Source organism: Protopterus annectens, chromosome 10.part0 (genome assembly GCF_019279795.1).
Source record: "Protopterus annectens isolate FY-2018-M chromosome 10.part0, PAN1.0, whole genome shotgun sequence".
NCBI lineage: Eukaryota > Metazoa > Chordata > Ceratodontiformes > Protopteridae > Protopterus > Protopterus annectens.
In genome coordinates this window covers 1,012,876,786-1,012,898,735 of record NC_056744.1, presented here as the reverse complement: position 1 = coordinate 1,012,898,735, position 21,950 = coordinate 1,012,876,786, and the positions used below count along the sequence as shown (strand labels likewise).

The window sequence follows — 21,950 nt, the reverse complement described above, 5'->3', positions numbered from 1 at the left end:
AGTCTTGGGTTGAGAGAGCTCTGCCGCCAGTTTGGCTGTGTAACTGCATCTCTCACATGTATTAGAGTTTGTTGGAAGGAGGAGTGGGTTGTCTGTGTACATAAGGCAATTGTAACATTGCCTCAAAATTCCCAGATTTACCAGCTGGACTGGAGAGTAACCTTGAAACTGACCCTTGGACATACCAGATTAGTATAGGGAACTGTTTTTTTACTGATCAGATTAGGGAAGGGAACTGATTTTTCACTTGATTAGGAAGGACCAATCGGGAGCCTAATACTTATGAGAAGTCAAGGAGGGTGTAGGGCTTTAGTTAGTTTGTGTTTCCTTATAAGAGCTGAGCAAGTGCAGGGCTTTAGAAAGAGAATACAGTGATTACTTTGAGAGTTTGAACAGTTCTAAGGGAAAAAGTGAAGGGCAAACTTTGTGGAGCCTGGAATAGTTTTAACCTGTTTAGGCGGCGCTGCCCGACGCTGCTCAGTGCGCAAAACCGCGCAAAAAGAGAGTTGTAGGGTTTTAAGAGAGAGAGATCAAGGAGTTTAGAATTGACCCAAAATGGCCAATAAAACTACAGCTTCTAGGTAGTAACCACTCCTCTAGGGACAGGCAGGCTGTTCAGTGTTAACCACTCCCACTGGTGAACACAGAGACTTCCCTTTAGCCCAAGCAAGCACTGGCCTTCTAGAAACTTCCAAACAGTTCAGAACAGCAAATCTGTAACTGAACTTTCTTAACTTTCAGAAAGTAGGAAAAAAGCAATTTTTTTTTGTTTTTTTTTCTTTTTGTTGTAGTTTAAAGGTAGCAGAGATACACAAGCAGCAAAATAATCACAACAGTGCAATAAATGACCACCCACTTGAGTGCTAGGTCAAAATCAGGAAAAATGCAGTTTTTAGAGAAAAAAAAACGATTTTAAATTAAGCTCATTCAAATGAGCCAGTCAACTAGGCTGATAACTTAAATACATACTTAACCTCTATAATGCTGGATTACAGTAGAAAACTTCCTCAGATTCCTCAGAAGCCTCAGATACACCTGCTACAACCAGTGCTAGGATCCGAGGAAGGAATGATACTGCAGATAAGATAAGGATGCCCTTGACCTATGCGAGTGACATCCATGTAGTTTGTGATGTCATTAGAAACAATTGGGATATTCTCTCTACAGTACAGGAATTAAAAGGAGTAATAGATGATCAACCTAATTTTGCATTTAGGAACAATAGGTCACTTAAAAAACAGCTTTGCTACAGGTCCAATTCCACGCCTTTGCAGACTTTACCAGAGAGAACTGGCACATACATCTGTAGGAGATGTTTAGCATGTACCCATGTACATATAGGTGGACAATTTATGCATCCGTCACTAGGATTCAAGATAAAAAGTGCTTTTTATGCTGACTGCCAATCAAAAAATGTAATATATTTTTGTTACTGTATTATGTGTCCTGCATTTTATGTAGGCAAGACCAATAGGGCATTTAAAGATAGGATATTGGAACATCTAAGAGATATTAAGAATGACAAGGAAACCAGTGCCCTAGCTATGCATGTAGCTAAAGATGGACCAAGGCATAGTTTTAAGTTTTTGGTGTTAGAAATCATGCATAGTACTATGAGAGGAGGTGATTTGGTGAATAGAAGTGAATCCGATGAACAGAAATTGATTATACAGTTTCAGGCAGATAAACCCCCCCCCAGCCTCAATAGTAAAGTTTCTTTAAAGCCGTTTCTCAAGGCTAGAGCTCTTAAGCATTGATTCTTAACTTTATTAACGTATGTTTTTGTTTTTATTTTTATTATTGTTATGATGAACAGTGATTTTATCAACCATCATAATTATATTTTAGCAATGTGACACTTTTAGTAATATTTACTAATTTTATATTTTATAAGCTTAGCAACAATCTGTTGTTGATATACTACAGAATTTAGTATTATTCTTATTTATATCATTGCTATTTTAATGTGTCAATATTATACACTATGAGCAAGTTTTCCACTGTAATCCAGCATTATAGAGGTTAAGTATGTATTTAAGTTATCAGCCTAGTTGACTGGCTCATTTGAATGTGTAAAGGGAAGTATTTCCATGTCATTTCTTATTCTAGTCTGATGAAGCGGATGATATCCGTGAAAGTGCTTACTTGTTTTACCTTGGAATAAACTATTTTGTGACATTCATTCAGGCGTGTGGAACCAGTATGTTTTACCAAATTTTGCTCCATTTATCACATTATTTGGTTCCCTAGTCAGTTTCAGAGGCTTTCTGTTCTTTACTGAGAACCAACCTATGTTTATAAGATGAACATGATGAATCAGATATGCTTGCTATAATGATCTTTTGAAAAATCTTTTTTTTTCAGTATTGTTTTTATGCACTTTTTCAAGTACACCAGAGACATCTAGCATCCAGCTTTACTGGTGCCCTGCCCTTTCCATTTCTTTATTTGCTGTGTCAGCTAACACCGCCCCCTAGTGATTATGGAGTGTTAGAACTAGGACAGCATCATCAATTGCACTTAGGGTGGCTTTGGCTGTTCCTAAACTGGGAACTGCAGGATTGCTGCATGCATTGATGGTAGCAGAGCTTACAGCTTGCCCTTGTTCTGAAATATGCCCACCATATGCAATAGAAGCAGTCCACTGACTAGGAGCTAGCCTTTTAACTATAGCTCTCTTGGTCACCACCAGGAGGAGGTAGAACAGCCCAGCAGGCCTACCGTCTCCCCTCAGAATAAAGATTCGATGGATCAGCTGTTTCCTTCCCCCACATCAGCTGGCTCAGCAGTCCTTAGACTCACTTATCAAACCTGGGTCACTGGTGGTAGTGCAGCTGGGTTAAAGACCCAGTGCTAGGAGCCTGGCTGGTATGTTTAAGTAACTCTGCTGGAATCTTCAAGCAACACCCCTGTACAATGGGTTTAAGCTGTGCTTTCCTAAGCTACATGTCCGAATTCTGCCCTGTATGTCGTGCTGTTGTTATGCTGATCTTAATCTTGACTTCAGTAACTGTTAATCCTAACAATCAACCATGTGTATTACCAGTGCTTTGAAGCACTTAACATTTCTTTTAGAAGTTTTTATCTGAGAGCTAAACCCATATATGAACCATATATGCAACTGTAAATTACTTTGCTTTCTTATTAAATGATTTACTGTGTATAATTGTTTTATACCTATAAGCACTTTTATGTACCCAGAAACTATGAGGGATTAGATAAATGACAATACCAGAAAAAAAGTCCACTGGGGGTCAGAAAAGGTTATTAAAGAAAACCCATAGCTCACTGCCACAAAGCTGTTCAAGGAAGATAAAACTAGAATACCTATAAAACAGCAGTTGACAAAAACCCATGGGTAGTAAGCCAATTAAAATCAAGCAGATAGATATTTACAGGTCATTGAAACTTTTGATATAGTTGTCTTGCAGATTTTTTGGAGTAAGAGCAACTAACATAAATGGGTACAAGAGAGAAATTAGGGAATAAGAACGGTAGTTTGGATGGGATTCCTGTTCATACCAGGAAACCTACATTCCTGTGAAGGGAATTGGTTTACTTGTAGTTTAGTTACCTTTAGTAATGCTGTCTTTTTTTTTTTTTTTTTGCTATGCCAAATAAAATGAGCATTTAGGCAATATTTCCCTTTCTTATATAGTCTTTATTCCCGGGATCTGTGTTATTACAGAGATCATATATTATAAATTAGCAGTATGACTGTGACAGATGCAAACTGTCTTCTTTAAAATTTGCTTATTTAAATGTAAATGCCTGTCCCTAAAACTCAATAAGAGAAGTAGTATTTGAAAATGCAGAAAACAATTTTTTTAACAAGAAACTCATTTATTTCAATGCCATATTAATAGATTAAATGCAAATAAATATACAGTTCTAGCAAGTTGTAGCTTTAAAGAACAGAGAAGAACAGCAATGTTATAGAGAAACTCCGTTATAATGAACAGTATCCTTGATTTGTACAGGACTGACAAAGGTATGTTGTGTACAGCAATTACTGAATATCAAAAGACAATCTTAACCTGAGAAAATATGCATTGGATTATAGAACCTGGAGCTAAATTCTCTAGAAAGTATGTAGAAAATTTAATTTCAGATATGACAGGAAGTATAATGATGGTGGGGACTTTAACTGTATACTAGTGCAATTGACACACTTAGAATTTTAGCATCAGCTAAGGCTTTAATAGAATTTATCAACACATTTACTCCTATAAATGTTAACTTTGCTGAATCAAATTATTTTACAGTTATTATCTTTATAGATTTTGGTACACAATCAAGAACTGATATGTTAATATTTCAAAAGATTTTGTTACTAAAATAGAAAAGGTAAAGGTGATAATGTGTCCTTTAATCAGATTGCAATGCAATTTCTTATACAGCAATGATAAACTCAAGAAAATTGACATCTTTTAAAAGACTGCCAACTCATGTAACAAAAGTAGCAGATAATAAACAGGGGTTTCTAACATACAATAGCTCTTAGATTTTAATAATAATGGTACAGTTTATGATATGATTTTACAGAACTCATTGAAAGTTTATTTATATGGCAAAGCCTCCACTTGGCATTACATCAAGTAAAATCAGTGGGTTAAAGGGATAAACACTTAATGGGTCTGCAAGAAAAGATGGTTAAAATAAAGTTAAAAGTACAAAAATAAAAAAAGTTTATTTACTGAAATGCCAAGAACCATAAACACTATGCACCACTGATGGAAAAGCCAAGAAAGCCGACAAAAACAACTTGTGAAGGAAGTATTACACTCCTTGATAAAACCGAACTGTTTTCTTATGCAACTGTCCTATAAAGCGCTTTTCGTCCCACTAATAGTGAGACTTCTTCAGATAAAATACAAGCATAGTAAAACCACGTATATACTGAGATATCATACATAATTAACCAATCAACTCCCCTCCCTTGCCCTAACTAGGCTTTAACCCTTACTAGACCATAAGTCTTGGATAAAAGAGTGTGTGAATGTATATGTACAACTAATACATACTTAAAAACCAAACACACATTGCCTCCTATATTTCTATGTCCTTAATAGAAATCAAATGTGTATTGGAGACAGTATTTTTCCTAAATGTGGTAAAAATATTTAAGAAAATATGTGTGTGGGATGGTAAACCTCCTTGCTTATACTACACAAAAATCCACATATTAAATATGTTGTCATCTCATCAAACTTTTTAAATTTTAAAATACATAAAATTGAACTGATTTCATTGAGCCCTGGGAAATGGCAGGCATCTGTCCTTAATTGCCACAAGAGTTCCAGACATTCTAAAATTAATGAATCTGGTCCCCCTCTACCACTACTTAAAACTTGGTCAATTGCTTTAAATTTAAACTTGTGGTTTGTGTTTTCCATGATGTGTCTTGCTAGTGCGTTTTCATGTTTCATGATACCAATACTGTAATCATATTCATAGACCCGCTCCTTTACTTTTCCTTCTGTTTTGCCTGTATAAAAGGCAGGGCATTGCTGACATTGTCCTATGTATACAACCATTTTCGATTGACAATTCAGTCTGTGCCTCGTGGTGTACTTCTTGTCCTTAATATTATAGTTTTTACCTTCCACCATGTATTTACAGTAATTAAACATAGCTCACTTATACATACCTTGTCTTAAACAGGAGTAGCTATCATCTCTTTCTAACAAACTTTTTAAGTTGGGGCCTCTTTTGAAAATAATCTGTGGTGTTATATTGAGCCTCGATCAAACCATTGTGTTGTTTTTAACCGGTCCCAGTTTTTGTAAATGATGTTCCTAATTGAGATTGCATCCAAACTGAATTGTATAAACTATAATGTTAAGGACAAGAAGTACACCATGAGACACAGACTGAATTGTCAGTCGAAAATGGTTGTATACATAGGGCAATGTCAGCAGTGCCCAGCCTTTTATATAGGGAAAACAGATAGAAAATTAAAGCAGCGGGTTTACGAACATCTTTACAGTATTAGTAGAATGAAACACGAAAACGCACTAGCAAGACACACCATGGAAAACACAAACCACAAGTTTAAATTTAGAGCAATTGACCAAGTTTTAATTAGTGGTAAAGGGAGACTAGATTCATTAATGTTAGAACGTCTGGAACTCTTGTGGCAATTAAGGACAGATGCCTGCCATTTCCCAGGGCTCAATGAAATCAGTTTGTTTTTATGTATTTTAAAATTAAAAAGCTTGATGAGATGACAGCATATTTATTATGTGGATTTTTGTGTAGTATAAGCAAGGAGGTTTACCATCCCACACACATATTTTCTTCAATATTTCTTCCACATTTAGGAAAAATACTGTCTCCAATACACATTTGATTTCTGTTAAGGACATAGAAATATAGGAAGCAATATGTTTTTGTTTTTTAAGTATGTATTAGTTGTACATATACATTCACACACTCTTTTACCCAAGACTTATGGTCTAGTAAGGGTTAAAGCCTAGTTAGGGCAAGGGAGGGGAGTTGATTGATTAATTATGTATGATATCTCAGTATATACGTGGTTTTACTATGCTTGTATTTTATCTGAAGAAGTCTCACTATTAGTGGGACGAAAAGCGCTTTATAGGACAGTTGCATAAGAAAACAGTTCGGTTTTATCAAGGAGTGTAATACTTCCTTCACAAGTTGTTTTTGTCGGCTTTCTTGGCTTTTCCATCAGTGGTGCATAGCGTTTATGTTTTTTGGTGTTTGCTACTGCTTTTTCGTTGTTTGTGGTGTGAGGTTCGAGTATGGCTGCTGAAGGATCCAACAATATGAATACAACATTTTCCCATTCTAGAGAGATTGGTAATCTCACCATGATTATTGAGATGCTATCACAACGAGTAGAGGATTTAACCTCTAGACTGGATACACTAACGGGGGTGAGCTCTCAAACACAATGGGAGGTTATCACACACAACTCAATTAGACTTGACCAAAACAACTTTCTCAATAATGAAATGTCTCCCCTTACACAGGATAACAGGTACAATACCATGACTGATGAACAGAGTAGTAATAGGAGCCTTGAAACAAACGTAGCACAAAACAACGATCCAGTGGGCTTAAACGGAGAACCCTCTGGACTTATTGGGGCTCAGAACATCAACGCTTGGTTACAAGAGACATTGCCTTTACAGACATACGCAAGCGTCTTACTTCAGGAGAAACTGGCTGGAGGGTCCATTAGTATTGCTACCAGTTTAAAGGATTTGGACTATAAGCTTGCTATATATAAGAAGCTCCAACTAGAAATAACTTATTTTCAAGAATGCGTAAGAGAAGGGATCATGCCAAAAGGTTTTAGGTCTTTGCAGTACCCAACGGGGTTAGTGGAAGGGTCAGTTTTCCACCAAGACCTCAGTAAGCTTTTCAACAAACAAGGTCTTGATCTCCTTGACCTTATAATTAAACACTACCAGATGGCAGCAGATAACTTAATTCAGGAGACGGTAATCATACACAATCACATTAAAACACATACTGACTTTCAATGTTATAGGTTTGAGTATGAAAGAATGTTCAAAAGCATTTACCAATATTTCTTAAAATTGAGAACAAAAGTAAAAAAGCTCAACAGGGATAGGAATGAATATAAGAACAGTTTAGCCTACCCAAAACCTCCCCTTTCACAAAGCTGGAATGCAATTGGCCAAGCAGCGAATATGGGAGTTTTTAATACCAACCATCATGGAGGAGGAGGAGTAGATAGAGGAAACATCAGTGGAAACGAGGTTGAGCATGGTACAGAATCTTTACAGAGAAGGGAAAAAATTTCCAATTGCAGAACCAACGTAAGGACACATAGTAACCAGCAACATCAGCAAAATTCAAATCCTACATCACAAGGAAATACAAATTTTCAGAACAGAGCACAGCACCACAATCCTCGCCAAGGAGCAATACAGAAAACCAACAACAGACGCAAGCCGAACAGGTGAGGAAGGTAATTGAACAAATTAACTTGATTGGTAACAAATGCAAATAACTTTTAACAAGGACAATGACTTTAAAATCTATAACTATTCAGATATTGTTGTGAATATGTGCCTAGTTGAACTTTTGTCAAAAGGGTATACAGTTGTACCCATGGTTAAAGCTGATTTATCAAAGACTTTAATAGATCTTAAAATGTTTGTCAGAAAGTTAGATTTTGCAGTGCTCTTTGGGCAAAGCGATTTTGCCAAAGATATGTATCATATAGCAAGTGTTTATAATCCACCTTTGCATCCTGTCTTAGAGCTTTTTGAACGGGTTTGTGAATTGGATATTCGGAACTGTATTGAAATACACAATAAGTTTAAAAATAATGAACACAATATTAGTGTAAGGGAAAGGCAGGCACTAAGTAGCTTAAAAACACTACCAGTTAGAATAATGAAACTGTATAAGGGGGAGGGCTGGTTATTATGAGTAAAGAGGATTATGTAGCTAGGATGACAAAATATTTGAATGCTGAAACATATAGGGAGACCTCTAGAAACGAACTTAACACAGCGTATGTGCACATACAGTCATACATTAATGAGATGTATTTAGAAGGTAGAGTTGATACAGAACTCTTCAATTACTTAACAATACCAGTACCAAGGATCCCCATACTGTTTGGGATACTGAAGCTACATAAAAATATGGATGATCCCCCCATGAGTCCATTCATAGATGGAAGGAACAATATTAATTATGCTGGAGCAAAAGTAGTTGATAAAATATTAAAGAAGTATGAGTACAAAGAAGAACTAATTTGTAAAGATTCATGGTCATTTCTAGAAAACATTAATAATTTAGAATTTAAAAGTGAGTTTAACCTTTTAACTATAGGCGTAAATGATTTGTATTCCTCTAGCCCCCATGTGGAAGGAATTGAAAGGTAAGTCATACAATGAGAATGAAAGGTGCAACAAGAGAGGAAGTGAATTTAGTCGAAGAACTTTTAGAAATAGTTTTGTCAAACAATTATATAATGTTCAATAATAAATATTTCATCCAAAAAATAGGCGTAGCGATGGGCTCCACTTGTGGTGCCAGCTTCGCCAACCTAGTAATGGTAAATTGGGAACATGAATTTATAAAAACGAAGAACCATATTAATAACTATATTTATTGCTATATGAGGTTCTTGGATGATATTTTGATGATTATAAAAGGAGGGGAGACGACAGCTAAGGAATTAGTGAATTATTTTAACACCACCACTAATTTTCTTCAATTTACATTCAACTGTCACATGGAAAGGATAGCCTACTTGGACATTGATTTAATTAAAGATATAAACAATGAGCAATACACAGCAAACATCTATAGGAAGGAGACTTATTCTAATGCATTTTTGCATTTCTCTAGCTGCCACCCCTTCCACCAAAAGAGGTCTGTCGTTAAGGGGCAACTCATTAGGACAGCTAGAATGATCACAAGGGAGGAAGACTTCAATAGAGAATGTAAGAGCTTGGATGACATATTTTCAAAGAGAGGACACCCAGCAATGTTGATAAGGGGCCTTACCATTGAAGTACAGGACAAAGCAAGGAATGGGTTTTGCAAGCCCATTTTAGGACACATTAGAGGAGAAGCAACCAATAACCTGGTAGTTGAACAGGGAATGACTTTAGACAATAAAGTGTTTATGTCTTATAGTTTTATAACACAATTCAATTTGGATGCAAGCTCAATTAGGAACATCATTTACAAAAACTGGGACCTGTTAAAAACGACACAATGGTTACATCGAGGCTCAATATAACACCACATATTATTTTCAAAAGAGGCCCCAACTTAAAAAGTTTGTTAGAAAGAGATGATAGCTACTCCTGTTTAAGATAAGGTATGTACAAGTGCGGTATGTGTAATTACTGTAAATATATGGTGGAAGGTAAAAACTTCAATATTAAGGACAAGAAGTGCACCATGATACACAGACTGAATTGTCAATCGAAAATGGTTGTATACATAGGACAATGTCAGCAATGCCCAGCCTTTTATATAGGCAAAACAGATCACTTTATATTAAATAGGCAAACAGAGGATAATATCAAAAGAATAATTATTTTAATTGATTATACTAATAAGAATTAAGAGACATTGACTATTATTGATGTGATACGCCAAAGAATGACTGGATGGATTTTTAAGCCTTGCTGTATACTATGTTACCTAGTAGAGTATACCGTTTATTTATCATTTTTGACTAGGTTACTCTGGTAGGCATTATTTAAAACAAACACGACTTGATCATTTTTTGACATACCTTGATGAAATAATAAGGTATTTGTTGTAAACGTTTTACAGTTACTACATTTTCTTTCTTCTTGCCAGTGATACCCAGTGTGTTCCTTGTCACTATACAGAATTTCAGAGTTTGTGAAAAGCTATTCATTACTAAAGTGAGAGCACCTTATTTCACTTAAAATGTTAATGGAAAAACACAACATTTCCCATGCAGTTAAAGAGAAATCACATACCAATTCTAAAAGTGATTTTTCATTTAACCATTGGGAACATGCTTTGAAATAAATGCAAAAATTATTTGTAAACAGATCTCTTAATTTTCTTAGCCTGCTCTTATTTGGATAGCAATAGCCATGAAGCAACACATCTAAAATGAATGTAATACATGCATATGACAGAGCGACCGATAGTCGAATCTCTGTTTCCCCAAACCTAAATGTCGAATCTCCAGGTGTCGAATGGTTGGAATGTCGTAAGAAAATTCTGAATTTGACATTTCTGACCGCTCTAAAACCTAAACAAGCACACCCATGGGTCAAAAAGGTGGAGGTGTTTTGTGGTTCGACATAATTGTGTTCGCAATTATGCAAAGTCGCCGTACTGCTGTCGAAGATTTTCCGGTCGGCCATCTACCGGCCGACCAAATGGATGTATACCAAAATGAATATGTGCCCATGTAATAAGCCACTGTAAGATGACACGCTCTGTACTAGATTACTACCAGTTTTAAAGATCATATTTTTCATATGGGAGCATGAACACTTCTGCTGATGCATTCAATAACTATGACAATCTGAAGATTACAGGACCATGGGTTAAGTGTTAGGCTCAAACGGTGTGTCATAACATGTTCTGTATTGGTAAGTCTGTCACATGCCAAATGTTATCCAAATAAGAAAGGAAATATTTAGGAAGATAAAAGTAGTCTGGCTACTCTAGTGTTTTGTATTATTTTGTAACTTAATACCAAATTACTCAATATAACTAGAAAATATATCCAAAAGGCTTCCTAGCATATTATTTGCAATCTTGAGCTAGTATTTATTTATTATTTATTTATTTATTTATTTACATTTGTTGACCAGGAGTGTCTGACTGGACATAGGTCCATTTTCAGCAGAGGCCCGGGGAGAAAAGCTCCACAGTTAAAATAAACAGACAGTAGTTACATTGGATTACATAGCGATTAACAATTTGATTAACATAGCAATTAATTACAAACATATTTACAGATGAAGAACATAGTACATCAGTAGACAACTAGAATCTTTATCTGTGAAGTACATAACAGACATTAACAAATGTTACAATAAGAAGTTCCTGTTGTATAATAAATACTAGGCTTATGAGCATCTGAGCTTGCTATAATCAAGGTAGTTAGTAGGGTGGAAAGAAAGGTAGTGGTTGGATGGGGTGGGTGATATTAGAGTGGGAGTTGCAAGGGCATAGCCAGCATGTTTTTAGGTGAGCTTTTAGTAAAGTTTTGAAGTGGGTGCATGATGGTACGGCGGTAATTGTGGGTGGTGGGGAGTTCCATAATTTGGCTATGGCGCAAGAGAATAGTGCTTCACCAGCAGTGTTATTGGCTTTAGTGATCTGCAAGTGATTTTTGTTGCTGGATCTTAGTGGTCTGGTGGTGCGATAGGGTTGGAGTAGATTCTGGAGGGATGGGACATTTAGTGGATGGTTTACTAGTTTGTGGGCGAGTGTGAGTTGATACCATTAAAGGAGGTGAGGGAGTTCAAGCCAGCCCAGTTCAGCAAGTGAGAGACAGTGGTGACTACGGTAGGATGCCCCTGTAGCGAATTTGGCGATTTTGTTGTAGCAGTTCTCTAGCTTGTTTAGATCGCATTGCCTTAGGTTGGTATATATTGGAGAGGCATAAAGTAGGGTGGAGATAAGGTGGGAATTTGCTACTGAAATCTTTGCTGCTTTGGTGAGAAGTTGCTTATTTCTGTATAACGCTCCTAGTTTTTTGTGGACTTTTTTTATGGTCATGGATATGTGAATGTCAAATTTTAGTTTATTGTCTATTTCCACTCCTAGCAATTTGGTGTGTTCAATTGGGTATATAGTGGTATATAGTACTTCCAAATGGTTGCACATCTCAGAATCTAAGTTTATACAAATAACAACTTACTGCAGAATGACCTCACTCTGGAAAATTATATGGATGCAACTCATGTGTACCTTACACATGTTGTATAAATCTTGGTTTAAAATATTTATAATTTTTGTCAACATGAAAAAGATGGACTCTAGCTGGGTACATGATGACTAGATTATCTAAATAATTTTCAAATAATTTTCAAAGCACAGTAATACAGTTAATGTAAACATCTTATGATAGCAATATATATATATATATATATATATATATATATATATATATATATATATATATATATATACAAATCACTTACTTTGATAATTTGCCTGCACAAATTATTATGGAAGTAGAGAGACGACTTCTGCCGGTAACAAACCTCAAAAACCGGCTCCGCTCCTCTGGAAAAAAAAATACAGTGACTTTTTCATAGCCAACAAGAAGATGTTGCACATATAAATATGCAGGTGAAACAATGACATACTTCTTAGAATTATTAATCCTTTGATTGCAAAATCTATGGATACACTGCCTCACATAATGTACAGCACAGTTAAAAACTAGAGTACATTCTGCAGTAATAAGACCAGACAACTGAAAATTTCAGGAAGTCTGAACTCTGTTTAAAGCTTAATGTTACATGTTTTGAGAGGTATGCATAAGCAATACAAAAAAATTAGATGTTAATGTATATTAAGGAACAAAGCATTTCCTTTTTTTATTAAAGCTTTGGGTTACAAACTAAGGTTACTGTCTCTTTCTCTTAAAGTTGGAGTGAGTCAATGACCAGAATGTAGACCATGTTCATTTTTAATACTAAACCCTGTTGTGAAGATACTAGAGTACTATTGGTGAATGAATTGCTGAAGTACTGCATGCTATAATATCAGAAACATGTATGTATTCATAAATTAACCAGGGCTGCTTTTGACTGAGCATCCGAAGGCATTTTGTTTCTTTTATGAATGGACAGCATACACCATACTGTAGCATGGCTGAAACAGGGCTGGTGGGGGAGCAGTAACCATTATTCATCTTTTTAACATATACATCTTTATTAAATGATCACATATGACATAGTCAGCCTTACATTTACATAAATGAAAAACAAACAAAATTACACCACTTTAGTTGCAAACATTATCTACCACAGACACCACTGAAAGAACTGTAGTTGCAAACATTATGCATCACTTATATTGTATCCAGTCATTGCCAGTTAAGCATTATATGACACATTCAAATCCTGCCTCTTAAACCTAGTTCCTTCTCTGCATATATTGTTCCCACAATTCCCATTTTTTCCTATGTAGTTTGCTCCATCCCTTTTCTAAAGATCCTAATTCCAGTTGTTTTATTTCTGTTACTATATTTACTACTTCTAGTAAAGTTGGTCTAGACTTTGATTTCTATTTTCTAGTGATTGCTTTTTTGGCCTCCCCCATAATTAGACTCAGCAAGGCTTTACTATGTCTAGGCAATTCCAATTCTGTATCATAGCTCAAAAAAATCATCTTCCCAGTCAATCCAATCTGCTCACCCAGCATCTCTGTCAGAGTGGTCTGCAAGGAATCCCTAAAGTCAGCCAGCTCATTACACTGCAAAAAAATATGTTCCCAGCCACCTCTTTCTTGCCTGTCACATCTTCAACATTTGCTATCCACCTGAGGAAAAATTATTTGGAGTTTAACTGGGGTATAAAAATATCTATGTAAACACTTCCTGGCAAAGATCCTAAATCTTCTAGACTTTGTTGCATATTTGCGAGATATACATATATCTCCCATTGTCTCTTTGTGAATTGCTTATGCGGTCTCTCTTCCCAATCCTTTCTAAGCTCTTCTGATTGATTCTTAAAATTATCATGCAATATTTTATATGCTTTACTATGTGGTAGTGGTGCTGCGGTAGCTTTGTCACCTCACAGCAAGACATTGTTCCGTTCGATTCTCAGTTAGCGCGTCTTCTGTGTGGAGGCATGCATGAATGGGTGTGCCTTCGTTGAATGTTGTGCATCAGGGCTGGTAACTCGGCACGTAAAAATCCACTACCAAACATTAGCGGACCGGAGTTCCGCTGTGGCGACCCCTAACCGGGATAAGCCGAAAGACACAGCAACAACTAATTATTCCTTTTTTAAAAGAATTTTCTGTTCTAAATGCTATTAAAAATTCTACCAGTGCTAGTCCTTCATTTAGGACCCCCCTACTTCTTTGCCTATACTCTGATATCAATACTTAGGGAAGGCAATCTCTAACCTGCAGTCCAAATAAATTCTTGGCCTCTTCCCATTCTACTACCATTCCATTTCTAGTTATTTGTTCTCAATACCTTGGTTCCTTTGCCAGTTTTCTCCAATAAATTCCAGCCCCCTCTTGCCTATTATCTGTATCTCTAAACACAGTTAACCCTATTGACAGACTCTCTTTTCTCCATTCTCATGCTGGCTTAGCTCTTAGAATACTCCCTGCTATTTTATGGATATAATACTCTCTATGATTTTTGTTGTTCTACTTAAGAGTTTGCATACAAAATCCCAATCTCTCCTTATTTCTTGAACTTCCTCCCTGTGTCATCATCATTCCTTTCCACTCTGAATTATAGTTTTCTGCTTGTGCTATGTATAAGAACCATAACTGTGTTGCTCTAAAATACCCCCTCAAATTGGGTAATCCTAGTCTGCCTTCTTCTATTGGAAGAATCAGTTTATTCCACTTGACCCTTACTGTCTTCCCATCCCGTATAAAATCCTTCAACTCTTTTTTTAATTGCTATCCACAGCTTCTCCTCTGGTTGATAAAAATATGCCTGACCTGTATACAAGACTAACGGGACTAAAAACATTTTAATTGCTTGTATCTTAGTATACATATCCATATAACAAAGCTTCCATTTTCTCAATTTTTGTATTATCTTCTGTTTAGTCTCTTCCCACATAACCTTAGCTGCCATAACAAAGTAATTTCTAATCCATATTCCTAAATACTTCATTTTATCCTGTCCCGTGGTGGTGCTGCGGTAGCGTTGTCGCCTCACAGTAAGATGCTGTCCAGTTTGATTCACAGCTAGAGCATTTTCTGCGTGGAGTCAAGCATGAATGGGTGTACCTTCATTGAAGGCTGTGCATCAGGGCTGGTAACTCGGCACGTAAAAATCAACTACCAATCATTAGTGGACCGGAGTTCCACTGTGGCGACCCCTAATCGGGAAAAGACGAAATACACAAACATTCATAAATACTTCATTTTATCCTGTACCCATAAATATGGATATTGTTGGACCAATTTGTGTGTGGGTAGATAATTTACCGCTATTGCCTTTGTTTAAGCTTCATTAATTTTGTGTTCTGAGAAGATCTAAAACAATCTTAAAATGTTCCACAACACTGTAATGTCCCTTTCTGGTTTTGCCATGTATAAAATAATAACATCTGCAAGTAGAGCCAGCTTTTACTGACTACCATACCAATTATATCTTTGAATTTCTGAGTCCCTAAATATAATGCAAACAACAAAGGGGAAAGCGGACAACCCTGCCTGGTTCCTCTACTCAAGCAGAAGTTATCAGAGGGACCCCACCCACTTCAAATTTTGCTACTCATCCCTAAAATATACTCCTACTCAACCTTATAATTGTATCAGGGAAAGCAAATGCTTCCATTGCCCTGCTCATGAAGTCCCAGTCTTCTCTGTCAAATGCTTTCTCTGTATCAAGACCCACCAATAAAAGTGGTATTTTCTTACATTCTGCTTCCCCCCGGATCATCAATGTTCTGTTAATATTGTCAAATGTTTTCCTTCCCTCCACAAACTCACACACTGATCCATATCTGTCAATTTTGGTATCACTTTTGCCATTCTTTTAGTCATTATAGACATAAACACTTTACAATCTTGGATTAATATTGAAATGGGCCTGTATGAAGCTAGATCCAATGGATCTTTACCCTGTTTAGGTATTATCATTACCATAGCCTTCTTCCAGGATGCTACTAGTTCTCTTCCTCTTAAAATACTGTTAAACAAAGCCTTCCAGATCTTTATCATTTTCCCTCCTAACTTCCAAACTTCCACAGGATACCATCTATTCCTGGGGACTTTCCTGTAGATTGGTTATTCATAGCCATTTTTATCTTATCTCTTCCTATCCTGACTGTTAGTAATTGAGCCTCATCTACCTCTAACCTTGGCATATTTAATTCTTTCATAAACATTTCCATTTGTACCTTTTCTTGATTTCCATATTTATCTGATTTATACAAACTTTAATAACATTTCTGAAATATTTCTAATACTTCTACAGGATCTCTTGTTATCTTCCTTGTTATAGGCTCCCTAAGCTTGGTGACAGCCCTTTCTAATTTCTGTTGCCTCAGTCATTGTGGTAAAAGTTTTTGTGCTCTAGAATCATTATCAAAAACAGTTGCTTAACAGCAATTGTTCTAAACTCATGCATATTATTGAGGTAATCCCTTATTTTCTGTTTAGGATTATGCAGTTGCTCCTTTTCTTGTTCTGAGAGATTCCCTCTATTTTGCAAAACTTTAACATTTCTTAGTCCCTCTGAAAAAACAGTTGCTTAAAAGCAATCTTTCTAAACTCATAAATATTATTAAGGTAATCCCTTATTTCCTGTTTAGCATTCTGCAGTTGCTCATTTTGTCTTCTGAGAGATTCCCCTATTTTGCAATACTTTACATTTGTCAGTCCTTCTAATAATTCTTGTTACTTCTTAACCATATCTCCCTTTCCTTAATTTTCACCCTAGTTTAATCTCCACATTAATTTTATCCCACTCCCTAGCTATATTTTCAGAAGAAAATTCTATCTTCTCTAGTAGCTCCTGAATTAATTCCAAAACCCATTCCATAAATTCCTCTGTTTCAACTGATATATGGGAAATGTGCCAATGTCTCATTTTTATTTCATTACTTTCTGTTTTGTTATTATTGGCACATGATCTGAAATAGTTATTGAGTGCATTTCAAGCCTTCAATTAAATGCACATGTTCCTTTGAGATATAAAATCTATCTACCCTAGCCCAGTTTTAGTATCTCGATGAATAATATGTGAATTCACTCCAAACTCCTAGAACTGAATTCACATCTTCCATGCCAAACATTTTCATAACCTTCTTCAAAAATCTACTGTCCTTTGTTATGTTTTCCTTTCTAGATCCCCCAGACACATCTTCACTGTTGAAAACCAAATTCCAGTCTCCACCTATGAGTAATATTCATTGCTGAAAGCTGATTATTTCTCCCAGAATTTTCTTAAGCTCCATTATAGCTGTTTTAGGTGTAATGTAAATGCATGCTAGTGTAATCCTCCTCCCTAACCACTAGCCTCTTAGTACTATGTATCTTCCATTAGTATCTTTTTTCCTCTTCAATCACTATTGGAGCTCTTCTTGCAATTAATATAAGTACTCCTCTTTTCGTTTTCCCTAGATATTCTGCTGAATAACCATCCTGAAAACCTTTCTTTATTAAATTCACATGTTCATTTCTTTCCAGGTGTGTCTCCTGTAGCATAGCTATTTGCACTCTACATTTTTTAATTTAGTTCACTACTGTTTTTTTTTATATTTATCTGTAAGACCATTCAGATTAAAAGACATTACAGAAAACATAATTTTCTTAGTTATTATTACCACATGTATAACCACTTTTTGTTAAGTGTCTAGTTCCAACTTTTATGTTACATGCATATACTGTTTGGCAGGCTGGTCATTCATACAGTTGTTTCTTGTCATAACCATTTGCGTCTATGCCACATCTTACAAAAGCTTTGTTTTTTTGAAAGCCCACAAACAGAACAAACAACCTCCCGACCCCCCTCAAACCTATTAACTTAATAACACACAAAACTATGTACCTCTTCAAATATTGCAGTTTTTGCTTCCTAATAAAAACAAAAGTTATAAGTTGATAGCAACACAGACAGGCTAGGGTTAACCAAAAAGAAAGGTTAGCCATGCTAAGTTACATGGTACAGCCTGTGCTATTAGTAAGTGCTGTTTGAGTTTGTCTATCTTTATAGCTCTCCCAGATGAGAAAACACTTGAATGCTTTCAAAAAAACACTTTCTCCAAGCCATTTCTCTTTATCAAATTGTCTTCTAGTGACATGCAAACCAGACACAAAACTGTTAAGGGTACCTTGTTTACCAGAAAAAAAGCCTTATAATATTCAATAGTCTTTTTCATGTACATGCTTTGTAATAAACTTGTTACTGGATAACATCTAGGGTCTCAACCCAGTCATTTCCCTATGCAAGCATGGGAAAAAGCACACTGATTTTTCTTTTGTCATACTCTGTTAACCAGACCATTCCTCTCCCACCCTTCCTCTTTTTTTTTCATTGCAGTGCCAACACTTCTTAAAACTGAACAAAGAAAAACAGAAAAAAGGGAGAAAAAAGAAAAAACAAAACAAAACAAAAGCACCTGTTTATATTAGTATCCCAACGGCATTAAAAAACTGAGAAAACTTTACTTCAAGTCTAATTGATTTTGTATTACTTTTAAAGCTCCCACAGTGAAAACCCCTGATTGCTTGCAGAGAACATCATGTCCTAGCCAATTTCACTCTTCTGTTTTTTTCCCTCAGCCAATCCCCTTCTACCAGACGGTCTGCATTTTCTCTTTTTCAGATTGTCTCCATGGAGACATGAAGACTAGCTGCAGACCTGCTACTTAGTATACATGCATTTGCTAGAAAAAAAGCTCCACAACATCCAACACTCTTTCATTTACTTGCTCTCTCTTAAAATTAATCAATCTAAGGTCCTTAAGCCAGTCATTTCCCCATGCAAGAATGAAAAAAAATGTTCATTTGTTTTAACTTTGTCATGCATTTTTAATCAGGCTCCTTTTTTCATTACATTTCCTATATTTCTCAAAACTGTACAAGAAAAATGAGAGAAGAGGGGAGAAAAAGAAAAACAACACTTGTTTATAATCCCTATTACACTTAAAAATAGCTGCAAAGAAAACCATGCATCATAAATACAATACTATTAAGAAAAGCAAGTGTTTTCTTTACTTACGGTTAGCTTTCTCCCCCCCTCTTCCTCTCCTTAAAGCATTTTCCCAAACATTAATGACATGAAGTACTGCATATACTTCAGAATCCCCCACAAATCCAATACATTTTGAAAAAATCCCATATTTACAGACTTTCTTCTTTTGTCATATTTCACAAATATAATTATTGCATTGTAATCCCACATTAAGTTAATGGTTTTATTACTGTTCGCCTCCATCACCCAAATCCTGTCTCTGCTTCATTGCCAAGATACTCTTGATTCTTCTAGTCAATTCTCATGCTCTCTTCCTTCTCTCCAACATTTTCCTTTGAAATACTGGAAAAGGTTTCACAGGTACAGTCTCTCTGTGGTCTTTATTACCAGAGGAACAAGAAGCAGAACCTCTTTCTGCTTCACAGCTCACTTTTCATTGGACAAACTTTTGTATTCCTCCTTAGCCTGTACTTCATCAAAAAAGGGTTTTGTCCCTCCAGGGAAGAATACCTTAAAGACAGTTGGATACAGCAGTTTGAATCTCACATCTGTGTCTCGACATTCTCCAATTAGTGGAATTAATTTACTTTTCTTTTGCCTGGTGTACAATGACTAATCATTCTCCACAAACACTCTGTTGTCTGCCACTTTTAGTATTTTGTCCTTCTGCCACAGTTTTGTCAGAATCAATTCCTTCTGCTGGTAGGATTGCATCTTTGCTATTAAAGATCTAGGTTACTTTCTTATAACTAGGTTTGGAGCATACACATTATGTGCTCTTTCAACTAACAGCTCCTGCTGTGGAATACCAGTCCAGTTGCTTATTTGTCCTTTCACAAAAGTAATGCAGTCTGTTCCTTCCAGCTTCTCTGGTATAGCTGAAAATCTCAGGTTTTCCCTACTTGCTCTGTCATCTAATTCTATTAGTTTTTGAAACATCTTTTCCTGAGAAGTCTCCTATTCAGCCAGCCTTTTCTTCATTTCGACCTCTGATTTTTGCAGCTTTATTATCTCATTTGAATATCTGTTTAAAGCTTATTTCATTTTTACAGCCTTTTGTTGTTTGTGTTGATATACTCCATCAGTGTTTTGTTTATTTTAACCAGGTCTGTATATAGTTGTCTGTATCTTTCTGTAGGTTATTGGAATTCATGTCTGAAGGTTGCATTGCTTTTTGCTGAACAGCTGCAGAACTTTCCCCAGTCAGTGTTTTTTCCTCACTTTTTGTAGATGATTTTTTTCCAGGTCTTCTGTATTTTTTTATTCATGGCATCCAGGCAGTGCACTTACTAGCCAGTTATACAAATGTACCCATAAACACAAGTCTACTGGCCTTCACTGCTGAGTTTCTGTTTTCACACTGGGAGAGCTAGAAAGAAGCTATTACTCAGTGTGCAGCCATCTTGGAAGTCCTCATTATTCAGCTCTTGGTTACGCAGAAGTGTTGTCTACTCGCATGGCAGTCATACACTGCATAATAAATTGGATGGGGCAGAGACTGAGAGGGAAAAACAGAAGAAAACCTCATTAGTAATATTACAGCGACACTTCACAGGTATAAGAACAAATCCTCAAGGAACCAAACCTGGCAAAATGATGCTAGAAACAAAGGTAAGACTTGTAAGTAGAAGTGAAAGATGTTGGAAACTTGACACCTGAGTACAGATCTCAAGGTAATGTACCAGAACTGCAAGATGATGTGCAAAAAAATCTCCTGTCCACAACTTCTCTTTGAATGAGTAAGGATATGGTTGTTTTTCAGAATGTTATTTGATGAATGTCTGCATACCTTTCAACTGTCCTGATTTTCACAGAATGTCGAGATTGTTGCTCCATATTTTTGGTCTGTTCCTCATAAAATGTGCGGTTTTCTGGCAAATCACTGGGATGATCTGAGAAATGAAGTCACCAAATAATGACATATATTTGAGTTTCAGACTTCAGATCCTTCAGAAAATGTATGTTTACACAGACCATGTTACTCTAGCAACTTTCTAAGTTTATAAGAGCAATATTAAAAATCCGTCCCTATTTTTGGGCCTTTGTCCCCCCATTTTGTCAGGCTTTGTCCAGATTTCTTGCAATAAGAGGTTGAGAGGTATGCATGCTTACTGAAATGACACACTGTGAAAATGAACAATTTCAGTTCAGCTTCTCCATGAATAGAGATTTATCGACTGGAGTTAACAACATCGTAGAAATGGGGAGACTTGGTTTAGTTGCCAAACTGAATGTTCTTGTCTTTGTTCAGGAGAGAGCTGGTCCATGACCATTTTTTTTTCAAAATCCAGTTATTTAATTTTGTTAACATTCTTTGTAATTACTATTAAATAATATAAATTGAAAGGTTTTTCCCTACCTGGAATCAAATCTACAGCAGATGGGTGTACGAGATGGTAGATGTTAATAATATAACTAAATCACAAATGCATGCTTTTATTTCAGACCTAAGTATTTAAATTATCCATGCAGATGGTGAGTTGAATGTACATTTCTTTTGTACACTATCTTGACTCCAGATACCTCACTCTTTCTTATTTTCTGACACTTCCATTTTCTTTCCAGTCAGAAGTTT

General features: G+C 36.0%; 1 protein-coding gene across 3 annotated transcripts in view; it reads right to left on the bottom strand.

The window, feature by feature from the left end:
• Nucleotides 1-21,950, bottom strand: part of LOC122813455 (E3 ubiquitin-protein ligase HECTD3-like) — a 770,789-nt gene that overhangs the window by 54,529 nt on the left and 694,310 nt on the right. For 2 of the 3 annotated variants that reach the window (XM_044085770.1, XM_044085772.1), the window contains one exon: nucleotides 12,669-12,753. The exons of the other annotated variant lie outside the window; for it this stretch is intronic. In XM_044085770.1, the coding sequence (XP_043941705.1) occupies nucleotides 12,669-12,753 (85 nt within the window). The remainder of the gene's footprint in view (nucleotides 1-12,668; nucleotides 12,754-21,950) is intronic. 3 annotated transcript variants of the gene reach the window in all.